The sequence below is a fragment of the Siphateles boraxobius genome, unplaced genomic scaffold, assembly GCF_051911475.1.
Source record: "Siphateles boraxobius isolate OS27281-9 unplaced genomic scaffold, OSU_SipBor_1 9, whole genome shotgun sequence".
Classification (NCBI taxonomy): domain Eukaryota; kingdom Metazoa; phylum Chordata; class Actinopteri; order Cypriniformes; family Leuciscidae; genus Siphateles; species Siphateles boraxobius.
The window spans coordinates 15,418,705-15,441,011 of record NW_027509219.1 but is presented as its reverse complement, the minus strand read 5'-3'; the positions used below and the strand labels follow the sequence as shown (position 1 = coordinate 15,441,011).

The window sequence follows — 22,307 nt, the reverse complement described above, 5'->3', positions numbered from 1 at the left end:
CTTCAGCACATCTGATTGACCATTGCGTTCATGGGCTAAACAGATATGCATGTTATTGGTCACAAAGCTCCACGCTGCAAAAACGCGTTGTAAATAGAAACCTTTGTTGTCTATTGTGTGGTATTTAATGTGTTTTTTGTTGTACTAAAATTAATATTTAGTTAAATGGTACAGTTTATCCCTGTCTGTGTGATGTAGAAATAGTTTTATTTTTGAACATGATTAAAAAGAACCAGTATGTAAATACAATTTGGTCATCAATCAGTAATTAGGGCCCGAGCACCGATGGTGTGAGGTCCCTATTGGAATTGCTTTGTTTATTGAATTTAAAGTTGCAATGTAACTGATTGATCTTTTCATCCATATTATGATTCAACTGATAAAAAAGCATGGTGTGGACTTTGTTCTATCCATCGGATGTTGAATGGATTTTTAAAGGTGGGCATTGCACTCAAAAATGAATGCGATGAATGGTTACAGTTGACTGTCGAGGGACGGGATCTAAATGATTCAGCATACAGAAGTCCAGCATACGTCACTAAAGAAGTCTGTATTGTTTATAATAAGATCAATGACATTGGCACGTTCAATCTTGTTTAGTTTTATTGTCACTTGCCTTGTCTTGCCTGAGTTCCCATTTATTAATTTGTTGTCATGGTTTCTGATTAGTTTGCACCTGTTCCGATGATTATCATTCCTTGTGTATTTAAGCCCTCAATTTTACTTGTTCATTGTCTTGTGTTAACATTTATGGTAAAGTGCATCTTTATTCATTCTGCGTCATGCATCTCAACTTTTTTGGATTCGCTACATTGCCACTCGTGACAAACATGCATTTACAAAATAGATTTGATTTCATGCTGACATTCTGGACAAGAGCACAGTCATAAGATGCCCATTGATTAGTGTGGGTGTTACTACATCATTTCAAATTTCAATCTTCATATCAGAAATTATTATTAAATCAATTTTGATCACTATGCAAGTGCATTTTTTATGTTGATATTGGTAAGGGTTTGTGTCAGTGGTAACTCACATCCCTCAAACAAAGCAAAATTGAAATAACCAAAAAAAATCTGAATAACTACTATACTAAATAACGCCTTAATTAAAATATGAAAATGCAAAAAGGTCTTTTTGAGGTTTAGAGGACAGAAACCCTTCATTATCTCAGTATAAACACAATAGAAGTCAATTGTAAGTGTGTGCATGTCGTAGTTTAGTGTTCTTCTGCTGCATTGGCTGTATGAGCTGGAGATTTGAGCAAACTTAAGGAATATAGATGATCTTCTGCACTAGTGATGACTCATTCACACGGACACACACACACACACACACACACACACAAACACACACACACACACACACATGCGCGCACGCACGCACACCCTGCAGATATAAAGAATGGGAGACCGGGTGGAAGAGAGACAGAGAGAAAGAAATTACAGTGATGGAGTTAGAAATACAGTGCATGCTTGGACACACACTCACACTCAACACACTCTTGTTAATGCTTGCATACACACGTACAGTTACATTATGATAACTGGAGTCAATTTAGCCTTCGGATATCTCACATGAGAAAATTCTGGCTGACATTTATATGTGTGTTTATGCATGTGACCACCTATATTTATCTATATGTGTGAGCATGTCTATGTTTGAGACTTTCTGTGACATTTAATCGTGTGGCTCTAAATCCTAAATCATTTTTATGAATGTGCATGAGTGTGTACATGTGTAGGGGTCTCTATTTGCATGCATACCTTATACAAATATTTCAACTTGAACAACTCTTTCAAATGTGATCATTTCTCGTTTGTAACTGAGCCACATCCAGACACTGTAAACTCGACAGGCGTCTGCTCTCCAGGGCCTGGCGGACTGACTGAATGTGAGCATGGAGAGAATGATTGATGTGGGATTTCAAACAAGATCAAGCGTTAGAGAAGGACGAAGGTTGGTTTGGACACAGTAGGTTGCCTGGAGTCTGTATCGTTTGGTGTTGCTCCATGAGTTGTAAACTGTAATTGCTTTTGATAATGCATTGCTATTAATTCAAATGGTTAAATATTAGTATTTGAGGTTTGGCAGGTAGCTTTAGGCTCCACACTATTGTTATCTCAAAATATTTTTGAAAGTTAGGCCTAATGGTCAAAATCCTAAAGAATTTAGTCTGTTACGATTCCACTGCCTTAACAGTTCCTTCAATGATTCTTTAAGTACTTTTCAGCAAGAAATATATTATAGAATAAAAACAATTTTATTTTAAACTCTGACATTTTTGATAATAAATACATTTAAAACAATTGTTGCAAAAGTTGAAAGCTCTGCGTGTTTGATTTATTAACAAACCCTGGCTCATAAGAGTCATTTGTTGAGGTATCGCTTGGACTACACTGAACTCACTGTGGGTTTGGTTCACTGAAAATAGCAAACTCATAAGGGTTATTCTTTTCAGAATTATTTGATGAATAGAAAGTTCCAAAGAACAGGATTTATTTAAAATATAAATTATTTGAATAAATGTATTCATTCATATTCTTTTTAACTGCAGTGTATAGTGTTTTTTTTCATTGTTGTTCTATTGTAGGAAAGAATCACAAACTAAATACTATACTCATTAATTTGATAGCTCTCTGCTCTTACTACGTCAACAAATGTTCTGGTATTTATGTTTTTTTGGGGGATAGTTCACCCAAAAAAAATTCTGTCAGTAATTACTCTCCCTCATGTTGTTCCAACCCCGTAAGACCTTCGTTCATCTTCGGAACACGAATTAAGATATGTATGATGAAATCTGAGAGCTGGATCACTCCTCCATACTAGTCCATAGGCTTCTTCAGGAATTGAAAGGGGCTTCAAAAGGGGCTTCAATCCTTTTGAAGCCCTTCAGGGGCTTCAAAAGGATTGAAACTTGCCGGTCCCGAAAAGTTATTAAAGACATCGTTAAAATAGTCCAAGTGACTACAGTGGCTCAATCTTAAGTTTATCAAACAAAAATAACGACTTTATTTCAACTATTCATTTCCTTCTCTGTGGGCCTCTAGTCAGTTAACTTAGTGTAATAGCGTAGAGCTACGTCACACGTAGGCTCACTATTGGCCGACGCTAGTTGTGTGTGATGCGTGTAACGTACAACAGAAGAACTGCGCTATATCACTATTGTGTATGGGTGCGTTAATGGGTGAATGTGAAGCAATATGTAAAGCGCTTTGGTGGCCATTGGGTCTGTTAAAGCGCTATATAAATGCAGTCCATTTACCATTTACCATTTACTACTGAACTGACTCGAGGCCCACAGAGAAGGAAATGAGTGGTTGAAATAAAGTCGTTATTTTTGTTATTTTTTGCGCACAAAAAGTATTCTCATCGTTTGATAAACTTAAGATTGAGCCACTCTGGTCACTTGGACTATTTTAACGATGTCTTTAATAATTTTTCGAGGCCGGCAAGCTTCAATCCCTGAAGAAGCCTATATGGACTAGTATGGAGGAGTGATCCAGCTCTCAGATTTAATCAAAAATATCTTAATTCGTGTTCCGAAGATGAACGAAGGTCTTAAGGGGTTGGAACAACATGAGGGAGGGTAAATACTGACAGAATTTTCATTTTTGGGTGAACTAACCCTTTAAGTTACGAAAGAGCATCCTCTGAGCAATAAAATATTCCTTCAGCCCCTCCCAACTTACAGTAGCGTGGCTCGTCTCTTACTCTCGGTAAGATTTTTCTATTCTTAGCCCGGTGAGTCAAAACAAGCGTGTTCCTTTGGCTGGACGTGATCGCTCAAATAACTCCCTCTTTCCCAGAAGGCTAGAATGGTCTCTCTGACTGACCGATGTGCACTGGTCACCACAGCGGAATTGCATTGTGGGAACAGAGCTCAGTTTCTTTCCATTTCTTTCGTACAGTGTAAATCATCATCTTTGTGATTAGCCAACAAAGCTGCCACATGATATTTTAGCGCCTCCTAAACGTTTTAAGCCCAGCGCACAGTCCCTCAGTGACAGCTCTATGATTAATGAACAGCAGCTCTGACAGTGAGAAGAGCATAACCTGCTTGCATTATATAAAGGGACTCCATGCAGGTCGCCTCTATAGACTTCTCAAATCCCTCTAAAAGACTCAACTCATTGACTGATATCAGAGCTGATGTGATCAGAGAAGTCTGTCTGCATCTCTTTGAAGACGCCCGGTCTCTGACGCACAACAGAGAAGTTGATATGAACGTAATCTGTACAGGGGTGCCGCCACAAGACTTCATCTGAGCCTGTTCAAATCATAAGTCACTTGATTTTCTGTATCAAGCCTTCCTATTTTGGTTTGTTTTATGTTTAAATGTTTCCCAACAAGTATATAAATCAGTTTATACATATATATATATTTTTTTTTTTAAATATTTATTTAAACGTGTTTTTTTTATTAATATTTGTTAATAAATTGCTTATATAATTCATATAATGGTCTACCTATTGTTGTGATTTGTGATTTCTTTATTTAAAAGGGACAATGCACATTAATCAACATGAGTACAAGTCCAGCATGTAAATCATCCAGATTTAGCCATTCAGGCTATTTTTCATCTGCAGTCCCTATAGCAGGTTGATGATTAAAACAATAAATAGACTACAACGATACAATAAATACATTAAAGAGCTGTGTAGACACACATTAGAATGCATCAACAACACATAAGCACACACAGAAACACGACTATAGCGATGAATACAAACACATTATTCTGTATTATGGCAACATTTGATTTGTCAATAACCAATGTTTTATGGATTTGGAGATTGATTTAATAGATGTGATGTTCCTTAGTTCTGTGGGTATGGTATTCCATGTATGAGCTGCTCGAAAAGAGAAAGCTGACTGTCTAAAACTACTTTTTCTACATGGTATTTTACAATCCCCTCTTGTGGATGCTCTGGTGGATGAATTTAGATTTTGTTGGATGAATTTATTGAGCGGAGGGGGAGCCATACCATGAAAAATTGTATATACAATTAAGATATCTGCAAACTTGTATATAAACTTATATACGGTTCTTATATCAGAATGATTTTATTTATATTTATGTATTGTATATATTTGGCCATTTTAGGTGTTTATTGATGCGTTAAACATTAAAATTATTGTTGTTGTTGGTGTTATTGGTTGGTACTCTTACTACCCTGCGTAAAAGACCAAATTAGGCCTGTAATAATGTCCAGTCTGGTTTATGCAGGTTTGGTACTTGTCTACCAGTTGGATCAACATAGTCATGCTGTTCATCAGCACAATAGTGGTTAAAAAATTAATGCAATTATGGTGCCATCGTTGTTGGAGTGCACAGAAAATAATTTAGATGATCATTTTATTCCCCAACTATTAATTGAATCCGAATATTGCCTAAGTAAACACTACTGGAAAACAGTGCAGACTAACCTAAACTGTTTGTTCATTTTAGTTTGTTTAGCATGTTTTAGCTGCTCTTCAGCCTGGTCAAGCTGTCACAAAACCGCAAAACAGACCAAGCCATCTGGGTGTTTTTTGTTTTGTTTTGATTTGTTCTGTTTTGTTTTGTTTTATTCTGTTTTCTTTTCTGTCTTTTCTATGTTGTTGATTTAGATTTTTAGTGAAAAGTGTTCGTTTTTAAATGTAAACAGGCAGTTTTTCTATGTATTGAGTGTGAATTTTGCTGAAGCTGACAAATGAAAAGTGATTTTTCTGTTTCTGATTGAGGGAATTATGTTTTAGAGAAGTGATTTTAAGTGTACATAGGCTGGGGTGTGCAACTGTACAAGTTGAAAGTTAACTACTGTACTCTCAGATGTATTTTGAATAAATCAAACAGAAAAACAGTGTAGAGATTGGTCATCAAAATTAGCATATGCCCTTCCTTCTGTTGGCCTGTTACATAAACAGAGGCAGTTGTGCTGTGAAATACACTGTCATTCACAGCCACACTCAGATCCCCTTAACTGAATGAAACGCCTCTATAATGTATTCATAATGGCCTAGATCTGCTCGACATCATAATGGGATCAAATTATGTGATCAGATTCACAATCTGTGTGAAAGGTCTGGTATGCCATTTGTTTTTGTGTGTGCGTTTTTGTGGTTTAGCGGATATTTGCACTTTGTGTTTTATCGATCAGATAGTTAACCATTTTGTAAGATATGTAAATTGAATATACATACTTAAAAGGATAGAAATTGGATCATTTAAAACGCCTGAAGTGGCTAGGCCTTTACTACAGTCAGCAGAAGTTCAAAGTGTTTTTGTGTTCGTTTGTGTGTGTGAGTCAAAGCTTGCCTAGCATTCAGTTTCAGGTTTAAAAGTGTTTGATCATTCTGAAAAGTTCTCGGAAGAGGATATTTCTTGCTTTATTTTCTCCACTCGTTCTCCACCCTCGCCTCAGAGACGAATGGCTGCTTTCTCTACTTGACTGACTGCTGACTTACTAGTTCAGGCATCTGTAGAAAAGAGGCTGTGCAGTCAGTCAGTGTGTGTGGGCTCCTGTCTGTGGAAATCTGCTGACAAACAAACTCTCTCTATCTCCCTTGTGCTGGTGATTTTTCCATTCATTCATTCCCTGCTCAGAACTCAGAGATACTTTCTTTCAGACTTTTCTATCTGTTCAGTGCTTCTTTCATCTAATAGCCAGGCAGCATTGTATTGAAATCCTTCATACTACTACTCACACATTTCTGCAATTTATTCAGCATTTAACTGTAGATTACACGGTTTTAACATTAACATTAAATAAAGCACATTAACATTACCTGAGATTGTCATTGCCATACTTTGTGTTGTTGTTCCAGCCACGCCGCCGCAGAAAAATAAAAACATTTCTAAAATACAATTGTCGTGTGTCGCCGTCGTGGCTGGTAAGGACAAAAACTCTGATTAACGTGGAAAAGATACCTTTTATCACGTGTCGTGGCGCATCTGATTTGGACACTATTTATTATGAAATTATTTTTTCCCCCTCGAAAATACGTTGTCCTTAATTTTTGGCCCCTTTTTACTTCAATGATAAGTAAGGTTAGATTTTTGTTGATTTTTTGAATGAAAGATATACAGACTTCTTTGCTCATTTATTAAAGGGTGCCAATCATTTTGACAATAGTATCATGAGCTAAATTGGAGCCACTGGTTCCACAATCTACTAAGCTTACAATGCTTTTATGAAACGCAGCCCAGGACTGTAAATGTTCATTTGACCATTTCCAGTATTCTATTTGTTCTCCCAATTCAGAACTGAGTCAGGGCTGTCTCAACAGAACCCAATCCTCTCTAGACAGGGCAGATTATCCCCTTTGACACATTGATCTCATTGCGGTTCAACATTACATAGAGAGCACACATGCGATTGCTATGTAATGTTGAGGAGCAGTAAGTCATCTGATGTAATTCCTCCACTGTCATCATGACTGTCTGTCCAATCAGCATCACACTGATGCTGATAGCTGCTATTTCAGACTGAAGCTATATTTAGTTCTTAGTGGCAAACGCTGGGGATGTTCAACTGCCAGGATACAGAAAGCATGCACCAGACTGCCTTTCATCCTTCTGCAGTCTGTTCGCTGTCATGACATATTTTATTTCATAATGACATAAAGACAAAATGTTATTATCTTCTAAAACAATGCACTCTCTGTGTTTGTTTGACTTCGTCATCGCTCAAAGACAGGAAGTCAAAATGTGATTGTCTGGGTCTTCTGTCTGGAATTGAGGACTCAAAGTGCAGAACAGAGAAAGGTCAAATTTGTCTGTCGTCATTCTTTTTTCTCTTCCTTTCTTCCCCTAACCTATTTCTTTTTCTCTGTCCTTTACATCTTCTTTCTTTCATGCGCTCTTTTTGGAGAGAAACCTTTCGATTGTTCGATTTCAAAGTCGGATCAAGTAAAGGTCTGGAGTGAGATGTCAGATCTGTGATGGGTCATCTCATGTGTTTACTTTGTTGGTTGTTTTCTTGTTTATGTATTCTCTGAAGCAGACAACGAATGCTCTGACATTCCTGTCTTATCTCAGATAAGGACCAGTGAACATGTCAACAGTAACCAAGCCGAGAGCCCATGTCTTTGTTTATGTGTGTGCGTATTTTTAACAGATGCAGAGAAGGCTTTGTAGTTTGCTTCTCCAAAAAAATAGTGTCTGAGAGTGTCTATGCCAATTGGTTACTTATTACAAAGATCTCTATGAAGTGTGAGTGTTTTTTCTCTATCATTCATTTAAAACTAGTTTTCAGAATCACGAAGTAAGCTATACAATTTCAGAATACATTTCAAAGGGGTAGTTTTTAATTAATTTTTTTTTAAAGTCAGTTTTTTTCCATTCATACAATATAAGTGGGGTCCAATTTTATTTTCAAAAAACAGTTGAAACATTCTTCATAATTTTTCTTTTGGGTTCCACAGAAGAAAGAAAGTCAGACATGTTTGGAACAACATGAGCGTGAGAACTGTACCACTCAGAAGTTTGGGGTCAGTACGTTTTTTTTAATGTTTTTGCACGAAATATCTTATTCTCACCAAGGCTGATCTTTACTCCAGTCTTCAGTGTCGCATGATCCATTTAGGAATCACTCTAATATGCTGATTGGTGCTCAAGAAACATTATTTTCTTATTATCAATAGGGTCGGGTATCAAGGTTCAGATTCCGATTCTCATCGATTCCCACTTTCGAAGTCAAACATTTAGATATCAAACATATTTATTCTGTCTTTTTGCAAAACATTCTGTTGCAGCGGAATACCATGAAAAAAAATCAGAATTCTTACACAAGGAGCCTTTGCCTGTTAACAAAAATACCACACCAAAAACAACTAGACTAACTAATATAAATTTCAAACATCATTAAAGACAAGTAAACGGTCTGTAATAAAATAAAACAAATTAGCTATATTACAAATAAATACAACTAAAAAAAGTTCAGGTACAGAAATTGAAATCCAAATGTAATCAAATGTAAAATAACACTACATAGTTTTCGTTTTATAAATAAAATATAGATTAATCCTTATTAAAGTTACTAAAGTTCGTCAGTCGATGGATGTGTGCACAGCACAGAAAACAGCGCTCGAGTGCCGAATTTAGTTCTCTGTCGCTTCCTCTTGCGCTTGAATGGTTTAAAATTACATTAAAATGTGCACACATGAATCGATAGCAGAATCGGAATGTGCGTCAAATCAAATCCTCGGTTCTTGGATATTTGGTAATTGGTACCGGTATTAAAATAGAGCAGGTTGTCGATATCCAACCCTAGAAATCTATGTTGAAAACAATTGTGCTGCTTAATATTTTAGTGGAAACCATGTTACAATTTTTCAGGATTCTTCCATTAATACAATATTCAAAAGAACGGCATTTATTTGAAGTAGATTTTGACATAATCTAAAAGTCAATTTATCAAAATTTAAAATTGATCAAAATTAGAAGTTTATAAAAATGTCAATGATAAATTTAACGCATCTTTGCTGAGTAAAAGTATTCATTAAAAACGGTGGTGATAAAAATTTATTTTTCTCTTAAGAATGCATTTTTGTCTTGGATGTGTGTCTGTTGTCTTAATTGTGTTCATTTTCACATACATTTTCAATAAACGGCTCTTCAAGGCCTGTCACCATAACGTAATTGTTTTTAATTTGAAGTACGCAAATTGGGATGCAGCCTTTGTTTTTTGGGGATTTAGTTATTATTACCATCCACAGATTGATGATAAAGATTCCTTTAAGTAGAAATGACTAAATATTAGCAGTGGAGAAGGAGGACGTATGTGTGTGAAGTGAAGGAGAGGATGTTTTGAGCTGTACAGCGCCTGCAGTCCAATCTGTGTGCAGAGCAGAAAATAAAGCAATTTGTTATCCACCGAGTCTCTGCAGGGGTGCCTCCTCAGCACTTTCCGTACTCACTGTGTATATTAGAGAGAGAGAGAGACTGTTTGTAGTTTCAGTTGTGATGTGCTGTGTGTATGTTCCACTACATTACCTTAATTGGCTGGGTCTGTCTTTGTGTTCAACTCAAAGCAAAGCTCAAGCACCTTTGACTCACTAACATGCTCAAAACTCAGCCTGCATTCTCTTCCCCTGTATAATCCCTGAGGTAAAGCCGGTTAAGTTTGATAGAGATACAAAATTGAGTGTCAAATTGTCCTGTAGACATCAGTCATATTTGCTGTTAAATGTGCTTGGGTAGCAGTTCTTTGTGAAGGTACCTGCTAATTCTGCAAAGAGCAATGTAAATTAGCTCTCACATTATCGGGAAATTGTTCACCTGTCAAAAGTTTGGAAACGTAATTTTTTTTTTAATGTTTTTGAAAGAAGTCTCTTATACTCACCAAGGCTGCATTTATTTAATCAAAATACAGTAAAAACGGTAATATTGTGTAATATTATTATCATTTAAAATAATTGTTTTGTATTTTAATAAATTTAAAAATGTAATTTATTCCTGTGATGGCAAAGCAGAATTTTCAGCATTGTTATCAGAAATCATTCTAATATGCTGATTTGCTGCTTAAAAAAACATTTATTATTATTATTATTATTATTATCCAACAGTTTTTGCTGCTTAACATTTTTTTTTTGAAGACCAATTTATCTTAAAGCTATCTTCTGCAATTTTTTTTTAGCATATTCAGTGAAATTGACACTGTAATCCGACAGAACAACATAAATAAAGTGGTTTTAGAAAAAAAAAACGAGCTTCTAACTCCACCTGGAGCGGGTTATTTGTTTTGCAAAAATCCACCGCTCCCGGATCATCGGCTCCAATCAGCGCAGGGGTGTGTGAGATCTGAGTGTCAATCACAGGTCGTGCACACGCCACCCTTCGCGCACGTTACCATCACATGCACACGCCTGAAGTTCGCAGGGTAAGGAAGAGTGATGGCGGAAAAGATTCCAATTCCTCAGTTAACCTCAAGAGCTAGGAGGTCAAAAACAACTCAGGAAAAGAGAACACCTGCTGACAAGAAAGAAGTAAAGAAAGAAAGCTACTGTGCCCGTAAATAAACCAGGATCAACATCGGATCGGCATTTGAAAGGTGGAGAGATTTACGTGATTTAATTGGGTTCAAGCTGAATGCAGAGTTTGCAACATTTCTTCTCGACAGGTAATTGTGCTTGATCAACCAGTTACTTTATTTCTTAGTGTTATTTTAGTAATCTAAGTATGTTTGCCCAAATGTGTTGGTATGGATAGCTAACGTTAGCACTTGTTGGGCAGGTTCGTTTGCTTTGTTTGCACTGAAATCCGTGTGAACGTAACGTTAGGTGGATAAACATGTCCAGATGAAGGGATAAAGTTCGGCTTTTTGGAAGAATCAATGCTACTCTATCTTTCTTACGAGAGTAAGAAGAGTAGTAAAGCTACTGTTATTGTATGTGCTATCTGACTAGCTCCAAATACTCAATGGTGTTGATGGATGCTGATGAGATGGGAGCGTTCACAGAAAATCTGTTGCACACGCACTGACGAGCACGAACTCGTTGGGAGGGTATTCGTTGATAGTGGGGGAGGGACATGAGAGTTGTAAACATTCAAAATGTTGCCCAAGTCCACTCAATCTGCCAGACTTGCCGACTGCAGCTTTAATTGTTTCGTTCCAGAACTAAAAACTGACATTTAGTTTGGCTTTTGGGTGAATAAGTTTGAGTGGATGTTCAACAGAGATCATTATTGTCGTGTCTTTCCCTTTCTATAAATACAGAGGACACTAAAGAAGAGTCAGAAACATAAATTCAGGAACGAAAGAACTTGCATCTCTTTTAATGCTCACATTCACTTGTATATACTCTGCCGCACGTCACAACGTCATCATCACATGACTTCACCCGTTACTTATGTCTTAAAGTAACAACGCTTTATACATAACAATTATGCGTGTGTGGATATGTTAGGCCTGTTCAGATGAGATCAAGAGCTTTTTAGCTCCCTGGGAGAAGCTCCTGTGTTCATTTAGGATCAGAGAGAAACGTTGTGCCTGAAACCAAAGGCTGATAGCACATTGCCTTATAGCCAAGTCAGTCAGTGGAAGGAAGGAAGGAAGGAAGGAAGGAAGGAAGGAAGGAAGGAAGGAAGGAAGGAAGGAAGGAAGGTATGTCCTACGATTGGCTTCTAAAGTTACAAAGTAACAAATTCAAGTGAGATTTAAAGAATATGTAATAACTCCTGTGCATATTTTGTTTGTTGAAATAGAAAATAGATAACTGTTCAACTTCTATGTCAAATGACATATTTATTGTTTCAACCAACTGGCAAACTTAAAGCATACGATATCTTAAGCAGAAATTGATTGTTCTGTCAAAAATGACCATGTAGACGGATCTTAGTAAAAAAGATATTATGTGTACATTGGATTCTGATGTCCACCGATGGTAACTTTATTTCGATGGTCCACTTACTGTATTTTTAAAAGTGTGATTTCTAGAATTAGAGAAGTCATGTAAATTAATACTGCTTTTATCTACATGCTCATTTTTATAACGAATATACATTTTTCTAGTTATCCCAAGCTCTAACATATTTTATCGTGTGGAAATTTGAGAGTAAGAAATATTTTTGAAATCCTTTTCCTTAATCCTTATCCAGTAAATCACAAACAACAGGAAAATTACTGGGGCGTTTGAATATTGTTGCGGACAAACAATGGGGGGCCTTAGAGTTAAAAAACACTGCTATACCATAGACAAACCCCAACTTAACCCTAAAAAGTAAAGGCTTTGCGCTTCAGAAAAAAATATTTGCCTTATTTATAAATTGATTTTCTAATTTCCATAGGGAGCCTCTCCCTATGGAGGAACCCTATACCACTCTACAGATAAAGCGTTGTGGAATTTTTCGGTTCGCGTACCTACCCAAAGTGATAAGATAAAATAAAATTCTGCATAAAAATGTATAGACAAGACAAGTAGTTTGTTTAGGCATGGTTTGTAAGGAATTACAAACCTGCGCACATATATTCAAACGCACATAACTATAGAATCAATTCTTAATGCGCATGTGAACGCCATCAGCGTCTATAAAAGGTTCACTTTAAAGTCTGTTTAGAGAGAACGGTGTCGTCTTAGCGGCCCCTAATTTAATAACAAATGACATTTAGACGGAAGTGAATCAATCAAAACTAACTTTAGCTGGAAAAAACATTTTTCAAGAACCACTATAAAACCAAATCAATCTCTGTTACCTTAAATTATATGTTTATCTCTGTAAAGCTGCTTTAAAACAATCTACATTGTTAAAAGCGCTATATAAATGAGGATGACTTGACTTGACTAATTGAGGATGTCTCCAATTGTCCCCAAAGGGAGGTTTTGTCTGATTGAGCTCACTTTTGGGGGCAATTTCGTACACAGAATACACTCTCTTTGTTGGCTCTTTTGTGTAAACTTATGAATGGTCTTTGTGAATGCATCTATAAGACATAATGGAATCGCATTACTACTCATTGTGTACTTTTATGGGGAGTGTGTTGTGAGCATAAATGCTCTTATTTTCAACGCTATGGTACATGTTTGCCCTGTAATGAGTCAGACTGTCTAGCGTTGACTGAAGCAGCCCTCGAGCATTGAGATCTCACACACACTGATGTTATGTAATTAATTCGGCCTTTTCCAATGATCTGTGATCAGCAGCATCTGAGAGGAGGATTAGAGTGTGTCTGGACAGCAGCCGGCAGACATGCTCAACAGACTCATGGTTATGAGGGCATGTGTGATCTCACTTGTGTGTGCACGGAAAAGTAGATTTGTGTTGTTTATATTACACTGAGTATGGAAATGAGTGGGGTTGAGTATACAACACTACAGCATGACAAATTAATCAGTTTTGATTTTGTGTCTTTTTTGCTCTCTCCATATCCTCATAAATACCAAATACACAGGGATGTGTGTGTATAGACTGTTATGGGAATTTAACCACTGACCTTGCTATTACTGTGTGTGAGGTGGTAATAGTGTCAGTGACCTGTCCTTTAGCTGTGAGTCAGTTCGCTTCACTCTGAATGGACAGATCAAGCAATGCCACTGCAGGTGTGTTGTCTCTGGGGTGCCGTATGCTGGCTCTTGTGTTAGTATACAACAATATGAAGATATTTAACGGCTAATGTCTAATAACGAGATGGAGAGAGTTAAATTGTATTGATTACTGAGGGGAAAAAATCCATGCAAGACCATGTTAGCTCTTTCCATAGTAACACTCCCTGTACTATGTTATTTTGACAGAAATGTAGAGTCATATTTTATAATCATTTAGGTGAGTGAGGCAGTCTTCTTAAAGTTTATGGAGCTTTTCACACTTGAGATTGTTTAACCAAGGCTCATTGTTAACCATGGGTTATTTTGTTGTATTCAACACTGTTCAGACTTCATCCATGCTTAGTACACAATCCTGGGTAGTCACCTTTGTGAAAAAAGGGGTTTAATTGTATTGAATGTGCACTACTGTACTAAAATTTTTAGAAGTACATAAAGAAAGTACACTTTCAAGATTAATACACTTAAATACACTTTTAAAAAGTGCACATTGTAATGATGTCAAATTAAATATTTTACTTTAAAGTACGTTTTTAACAACGTTTTAATAATTTGTTGCGTGTTAAGGTACGCTTATTTTGAGGTGTTGACTAACATTCTTAAGCACATGTACAGTACTTTATTTTTTTAACTGTAGTGCGTTATTTGAAATTACACTTACAGTTCATATATGTTGAATGTACTAAATTTCAGCTTTATCTTCAATAATGTGTAATTTAAATTATATTTAAATACATGACGTATAATTTCAGTAGAAAGTGCATTAAAGTATATTTTAGTGTACCATAAAAGCTTGTCAGTACATTGAGCACTTTAACCATGTTTAAAAGACAATAGAAGTAATTGTGAAATTATACTTAAGTGGATAAAAAAAACTCTAATGTTCAGCTAAATGCATTGAATATCAATTTAAACTAGAATACCATTTTATTTAATTGCAATTAAGTGTCTGAAAACATTGCATTTGGTTCACACTCAGAATATACCTAATATAATACATAATAAGAACTCTTTTTAAAAGTCTGCTAAAGGTTACTTCTTTTTCATAAGGGCAAGTTTCAGGATTTCATGCTGTATATTTGCAAACCTATGTTAATGTTCGTATTCTGTCATGTAGATCCACTCTGTCTAGTTCTGAAACATTTAATAAAAATAATACCCCAGTCTCTTAATAACTCCACGTCTACATCACATGCAGCAGTTTAGTCTAAATATAAGTTTAGATTTTAGTTTAGATAGGTAGATTGGTGGATTGAAAGGTTTAGATTGGTAGTGAGTGTCCATTCTGTGTTTTACCTATGGTCCTGCTTCTACAGTACAAAATAAGTTAATGTGTTATGCAAAAACCATATGCATTTTCATAACGGGTCAAAAATTGAGCCGTACATGAGAACCAATTAACTCTTGTTTCCAGATGGTTGCACAGCTTTGAACAGTGTTACACAGCATGAGAAGATGATACGGATAAAGCATCAGAGTGAAGGCATTATATAAAAGGGTGATTAGGCCTGATAGATCGCCGTACTGGATGGGTTTCTCCCTCCGTCCATTTAATCTCAGCGTGTGCGGTATCGATGTACCGTGTCTGTAGCCTGGCTGAATGCAGGCTGGAGGGTTTTAGATGAACATCAGTGCTGTGCTTTAAGACAAATGGCTGCTGATGAAATGTTAAATATTCAGACTTACACTTACCGACATGTCAGAAACAACCCACTGCTCTACAACAGCCATTAAACACCGGCACGCCCCAGATCTATGCTGCCAATCTATATTACATAAGTCTGTGCTCCGCTAAACAAGAGCATGCAGCGGCAAGCTGCAAAATGATACAGGCATTACTCTCTGGCATATTAAAGACCCACAGTGCCAAGTCATGTTATGTAACTTCACAAATACACACTGAACATGCTGAGACTAACATACTAAGATATACAACTACACAGATAGAGATACAGAAGAACAAATAACTCATCATTTCATTTCACCACTCTGCACCGGACAGTGGGAATGTTTATGAAGTAATGGAACCTTTTCACATTTCTGGTGTTCTCGGGAGCGGAAGTCGTCATAGTTGGGTAAACTTCTATAGGTGAACTAGAGACAACAGCAAAGATAATTTATAATAAGAACTCTTCTCCAACAGCAAAGAAAAAAATCTGTGATACAGTAGAAACACCCTCGCAGCAGCTTTAATTCCTTTATTATAATTTACAGACAAGGTGATGAAACACTAAGTATAGCGTACAATGGAAACATGAAAAGCTAAATTTGTGATAATAACTGTGGAAACACGTCATCACAGTCCGTGAAAAGGTTCCATGTCACTGATTATAAATAAGTCATATATCATATATAGATCACTTGTTCATGTGCTACACGGGCTTCTTGCATATTTGAGTGTTACAATAAGTGGAGTGTGTGTAAGGCTGGGCAAGGCTTCCCCTTGCCACAGAATTCAGACTAGTGTGGAATTTTCTCACTCAAACCACTGACTGCTGCTGCTTCTGATTGCTTTAGAGGGAAGAGCTGCCCATAACTGCTGGTCTGGGATCAGTTTTCTCCGTAATAATAGCATATGGATTAAACGGATTTGGTGTTTGCGCTTTTGCGCTGTTTTTCCGAATTAAGCAATATAACCAATCACAAACATATATGTAGATTTCTTTAACGCAATGGCCAATCCGACGTTTTCAAATTCAATCACCAGTCAGGTCCAGTTCTGAGTTTTGCATGTTCGCAAATCCTCTCGTTACAAGTTAACTTATAACAAACAAAGTGTAGACATTATATAGGCTAAATAAGAGATTCACTATGCAGTCAACTTCATTGATTATAGTGGAACTTTGTGAGATGAGCGACAGCTTTTTAGTGATTATAAAATAAGCGATTTCTGCGTGCTTTCAAGGCGATATATAACCGATTCAGAATGAGTGTAGGAATCATTATTTTAGACTATATATACATATATATTTCATATGTATTTTTACATATATAATTTAAGGTAATAATATATGTTTTACATACCATTTAAAAGTTTGGAGTCTAATTATTTTTAGAAAGGAAATAATACCTTTATTCAGCAAGACTTGATCTTAAATTTATCTGTTTGAAAGTGAGAGAAAAGACAAAAGATGCATCATAGTTTCCACAAAATATTAAGCAGCACAACTGTTTTCAACATTGATAATAATAAGAAATATTTATTAAGCATCATATTAGAATGATTTCTGAAGCATCCTGTGTAACTGGATCATGTGATCATATGTTACTGCTAAAAAAATCAGCTTTGCAATCACAGTAATGAATTACATTTTAAAATATGTTAAAATAGAAAACAGCTGTTTTAAATGATAATATTTCACAATATTACTCTTTTTTACTTTATTTTTAATCCAATAAATGCAGAATGGTGAGCATAGACTTTCAAAGTCATAAACAATCTTACTGACCTCAAACGTTTGATCGGTTGTGTGTGTGTATAAAGGTTTAAAAAAGTTTTTCCAAATGTCCCCTCAAAAACGACCATAGAACTCCAAAAACTAAGGTTGCAGAGACGTGCTGTATGTAAGGAGATGACCTTGATCTCAGGCCAACAGAAAATAATGATGTTTATATCCCATGAATCATTTTTACTCAGTTTTTCTAAAGGATTATGTTTAGAGAGCTGGTTGTCTTTAGCCCATAATATCTGTTTGTTGTTTCTGATAAATGAATGACTTGATTCACAAAAAATATCATTCAAATGGGTATTTTTAGATCTGATGACTTCTCTGTGTTGATATAATGGTCTAGGAATGAGCACACATTCTGTAAAAATTTTTACAACATTAATCTCAATCAAATAATGAGGCTTTTTAACAATTAACAGGTTACAAATCCCGACTATTGTGCATAATACTTCTATAAACTCTACACATCACCATAAACTTTACAGGTTAATGCATTTAAATTGCAACCTTTTCATAGTAAGTTAATTTGCAATATATACAAATATGTTTATTATGTATGTTAAATATAAATATATTTTTGTGCATTATAAATTGTACTAAATATAATATATATTAAAAATGTCAAGTTATATCCATTATTTTGTCCAACAAAAAAGGTCAGGCGAGGTAATGTCACCCCTGTTTTTAACATCTAAGTGTTCTGTATTTGTTCTGAACTGCTAAAGGGTTGAATAGCTAGTATCTCTGAAACACAGGTTTTTCCATCCATTAATCCATGCATCCATCCATCTATCCAGCCATTCATCCTCATGGATATTCGTTTATTATTGAAATTGGGTCTTCTATCTCCCCATCCCAGGTGTCACTCAGCAGGATGGATGTTGCCATTCACTAATACCTGCATGCACACACACTCACTCACTCACTCACTCACACACAGCTTATGTCAGCCTCTCTTGAGACTGATACACCCAGTATGAGCATCATGAGATGACCATCTGTAGCCCACACACATGTGTATATATACACATAGAATATATGGGAATAATACAGGTAATGCAATAATACACGTATAGTACGGGGAAAGTATTAATGAGGGTCATGCTGTTCCGTCTTACCAAGAATATCACACAAAGGATCCTTCCTGAGTCACAGTGCGGCTTCAGGAAGGATCGGTCCACCTCCGACATGATCTTCGTCCTGCGCCAATTGCAGAACGAAGACCTGTTCATTGCCTTCATCGACCTGGCAAAGGCTTTTGACACCATTGACCGCCAAGATCTTTGGGTCATTCTGGAGAAGTTTAGGGTTCCACTAACATTTCTGGACATCCTACAACAGTTTCACGTTGGCATGCAGGCTCGTGTGATTGTGGGTACATCTCAATCCCACTCCTTTCCTGTGCAGGTTGGAGTGAAACAGGGGTGTGTACTGGCTCCAGTGATCTTCAACCTCTTCTTGGCAGCAGTCACCCTCCTCTCCCGCAACTCCCTCAGCCCTGACGAGGGTGTTTGCCTACAGTTTCTTCTGGACGGGACCCTTTTTAACCTCCGCCACCACCAAGCCATCACCTGCAAGCCATCACCAAGACCGCCACCATCACAATTCATGAACTGCAATATGCTGATGACTGTGCCCTTCTAGCCCACAGCCCTACCGCAATGCAGCACACACTGGATGTTGTATGCACAGTCTATCAAGCTTGTGGCCTACAAGTCAACATCTAAAAGACAGAGATCATTGCACCGACCACGGTCCCCACCCCCACACCCCCTGAATTCTACATCCATGGCATACCAGTAAAGGTTGTTCGGCACTTCTGCTACCTTGGAAGCATCCTTACACCCACCTATCTCATAGACAACGAGATCCAGGCACGCATAAATCTCGCTTCCTCTGCCTTTGGTAGACTTCGATCTGGATTCTTTGTTAATAAAGATCTCCGTACCTTCACCAAAGCGGCCGTCTACCAGGCAGTCTGCGTTTCCACCCTGCTGTTTTGGTGCTGAAGCTTGGACTCCCTACCAAAGGCATATTTGGTGTCTCGAGGGCTTTCACATCAGATGCCTGCAGCGCATACTAGGTGTCACATGGAAAGACAAAATCCCCCACATGGACCTACATCCTACAAGGACCACCTCAAGGGGACCCTGAAAAGCTGTGGCATCAACCCTGGAGTCCTGGAAACAACAGCTGCTAACCGTCAGGCATTGAGTTCTGCATGCGATCTGGGGGCCTAACCGATTGAATCACAGCGTGCCCAACACAGAACTGTGCTACATCAGCGCAGACACCAACGCGCACAGCGACAACTACATCCATCCCTAGACTCAGAACTCACATGTCCCGACTGCAGCAGGACATGCGTTTCCCGGATTGGGCTTCACAGCCACCTTCAATGGCACCGCCGACAGTAGCGGCTGCCTCAACATTCCAACAACGCATCCTAGAAGTGACGTCATCTTCGAAATTGATGGACTGCATAAGAAGAAGAAGTATATATACCTATACAATCCCACATATAGGCCCACGCTACACCTGCCTCCCTAAAGACTAATAATGTTGTTTAGCCTGTTTAGAATAAATATATGAATAACCTGACCAAATTGCTTTATTTTAAATTGTTTTATTTTATTTTAAATAATGTACTTCCTTTTGGTTGGCTGTTTGGCTTCTTTTCAACGTTTTTTTTAACATTGCTTGTTTAAGTCTAAATGGGTTTGGGAGCTTTTATAGACAGATATGAGCATGTTTTTTACATTGAGTGTGTGCATTTTTCATGACTATGTATGTGCATTAGAACTGTGTGTGCGTTTGTTTTCTTTTAGTGGATTTGTATTTATAGTGACTTTTTAGACTTGTGCATCTTGCTGGTGGCATTGCAACATAGCCATAGCAAATGGTTGCTATTTATAGATCAATGATGCATACAGGTGCCCACTGGCTCAGAGAATGTGGTACTATTACCCACACGTACACATGCATACATACACAGATTGTGTGTTATGCCGCATCCAGCCTTCCTGAAGAAAGGTGTTTGCATTATGCCACATCTACTCTTAACACCAAATTGAATCCATCTATCCATCTAACAGTATTTATTTTCTTTCCTCCCTCAGGAGACTGAGATCAGCAGGAAAAGAAAGGAGTGTGAAGTCCTTGAGGAAGAGGTGAAGAAAAAGAGCCAGTCATGTCAAACTCTGGTGAGAGTCTTTACAAGTTCACATCTTATGGGATGGTCTCACATGCTGGGTGTCATATCAAGACTCTTCTGAGATATTTACTTTTAGTCTTCCACCATACGGCTGTTTTTGTAGTTGTGATTCATAAGGGGCCGTAATGGGGTTACACTATTTAAGAGGCCTACTGTTACCCACAACAAATTAACGATTAAAACTGCATTATATATACTGTGGCCAGGAGCACAATTATGTATGCAATTCAGATAAAATAGAGACATCATAGTAACGATAGTAATATACTGTAGGTGGATTATCACACAGTGATTTGTGGGGACAGAGTAACTGCTCGTCATTTTCAATGAGAATTAAACATTTTCTGTTGGTGATATGATGAATTTTGATTTATAAATTAGAAGTATTATGCTTCTTGGTTGCAGGTTTGTTTTTAGGTCCAATATACAGCTGCAGGAAAAAGTGTGTGAACCATTTATGTATGCCCACTTATGCAGAATTTCTAAATGGTATGGGTGAATTATTAGAGCTAGATTACATGTGACATGGTCTTTAATTCCAAAAAAACAACCTCATCATCACACTTTAACATCCTATTTAAAAGTGCAGTGTGTGATTCATAGAGGGATCTAGTTGTGAGGTTACGAATTGCAACCATCAAAAGTTACGGTGGCCGACAGAAAAATATGTCATCGTCTGAGACAGCAGAGAGTAGCAAGTTCAGCAATGAGATTTCTTTACAAAGATAAATTAAGAAATTATGTTTACTGTATTATTCAGTAAAACGATATGTTATTGTGAATATTATTGTTACTTGTTCATCATTGTTACAGTGTTTTATTCGATGAACTATCCTTGCTTCTTTGCACGAAGAGCAACATAGTGACGAAACGCGTTTGTCCGTTTAGGGCCACTGTATAAACATGTCAGTGCATTTCAGTGTAAGGGGAGCTGTGGTGTATGTAGATAGAAACTGCTCATTCGAAGGTAAAAAAAAACATAACGGTTCATTTAGTAAGGACTTTATACACCACTGAAAACATAGTTATGTATGTTATATTAGTCCAGTAGCTTTTTTATTTATTTACTTACAAAATATTTAAATGGTAAATAATCAATATAATATATAAATATAATAAATAACATAATAACCAGACCAAATAGATTTATGTGTGTATTTTTAAATTATATTTATTTATTTAGAGATGCTTGGTCAACATGTTGGTTTTCTTGATGGTTTGTGATTTTATTTTATTTTTATCTTAGATGCTAGAATGGCTCCTTTAACTCTGACCAGAGTGCATGTAATGTTATGATGCATTGCTCAATTTCAAAACGTTTGGGAGGCACTGTAGGATTGTATAAGGGATCAAACCGCAAACCTTGTGGGAAGTGGCCCACTTCTGCCAACCCACCCATGAGAACTGTGTGCTTTAGTATCATATTTAGATTTTGATTGGCATGATACATTTTGTTCCAGGGGGACAGTTTTTTGGACAACACAGGTGCTGATGAAGGTATTTGCCTGTTTGAAGCACGTGAATTTTGGAAATGCTGTTAGTTTCACGCACGCACACACGCACGCACACACACACACACACATCAGTGCATACTCATCACTCTCAAGGGCGTTTTCTCT

The 22,307-nt window shown here is 37.0% G+C and overlaps 1 protein-coding gene across 1 annotated transcript in view; it reads left to right on the top strand.

The window, feature by feature from the left end:
* The window catches only part of rimbp2b (RIMS binding protein 2b), a 175,290-nt gene that overhangs the window by 48,751 nt on the left and 104,232 nt on the right, over positions 1 to 22,307 (top strand). Inside the window, exons 4-5 of the mRNA XM_077224507.1 lie at positions 8,410 to 8,475; positions 20,594 to 20,677. Coding sequence (XP_077080622.1) covers positions 8,410 to 8,475; positions 20,594 to 20,677 — 150 coding nt within the window. The remainder of the gene's footprint in view (positions 1 to 8,409; positions 8,476 to 20,593; positions 20,678 to 22,307) is intronic.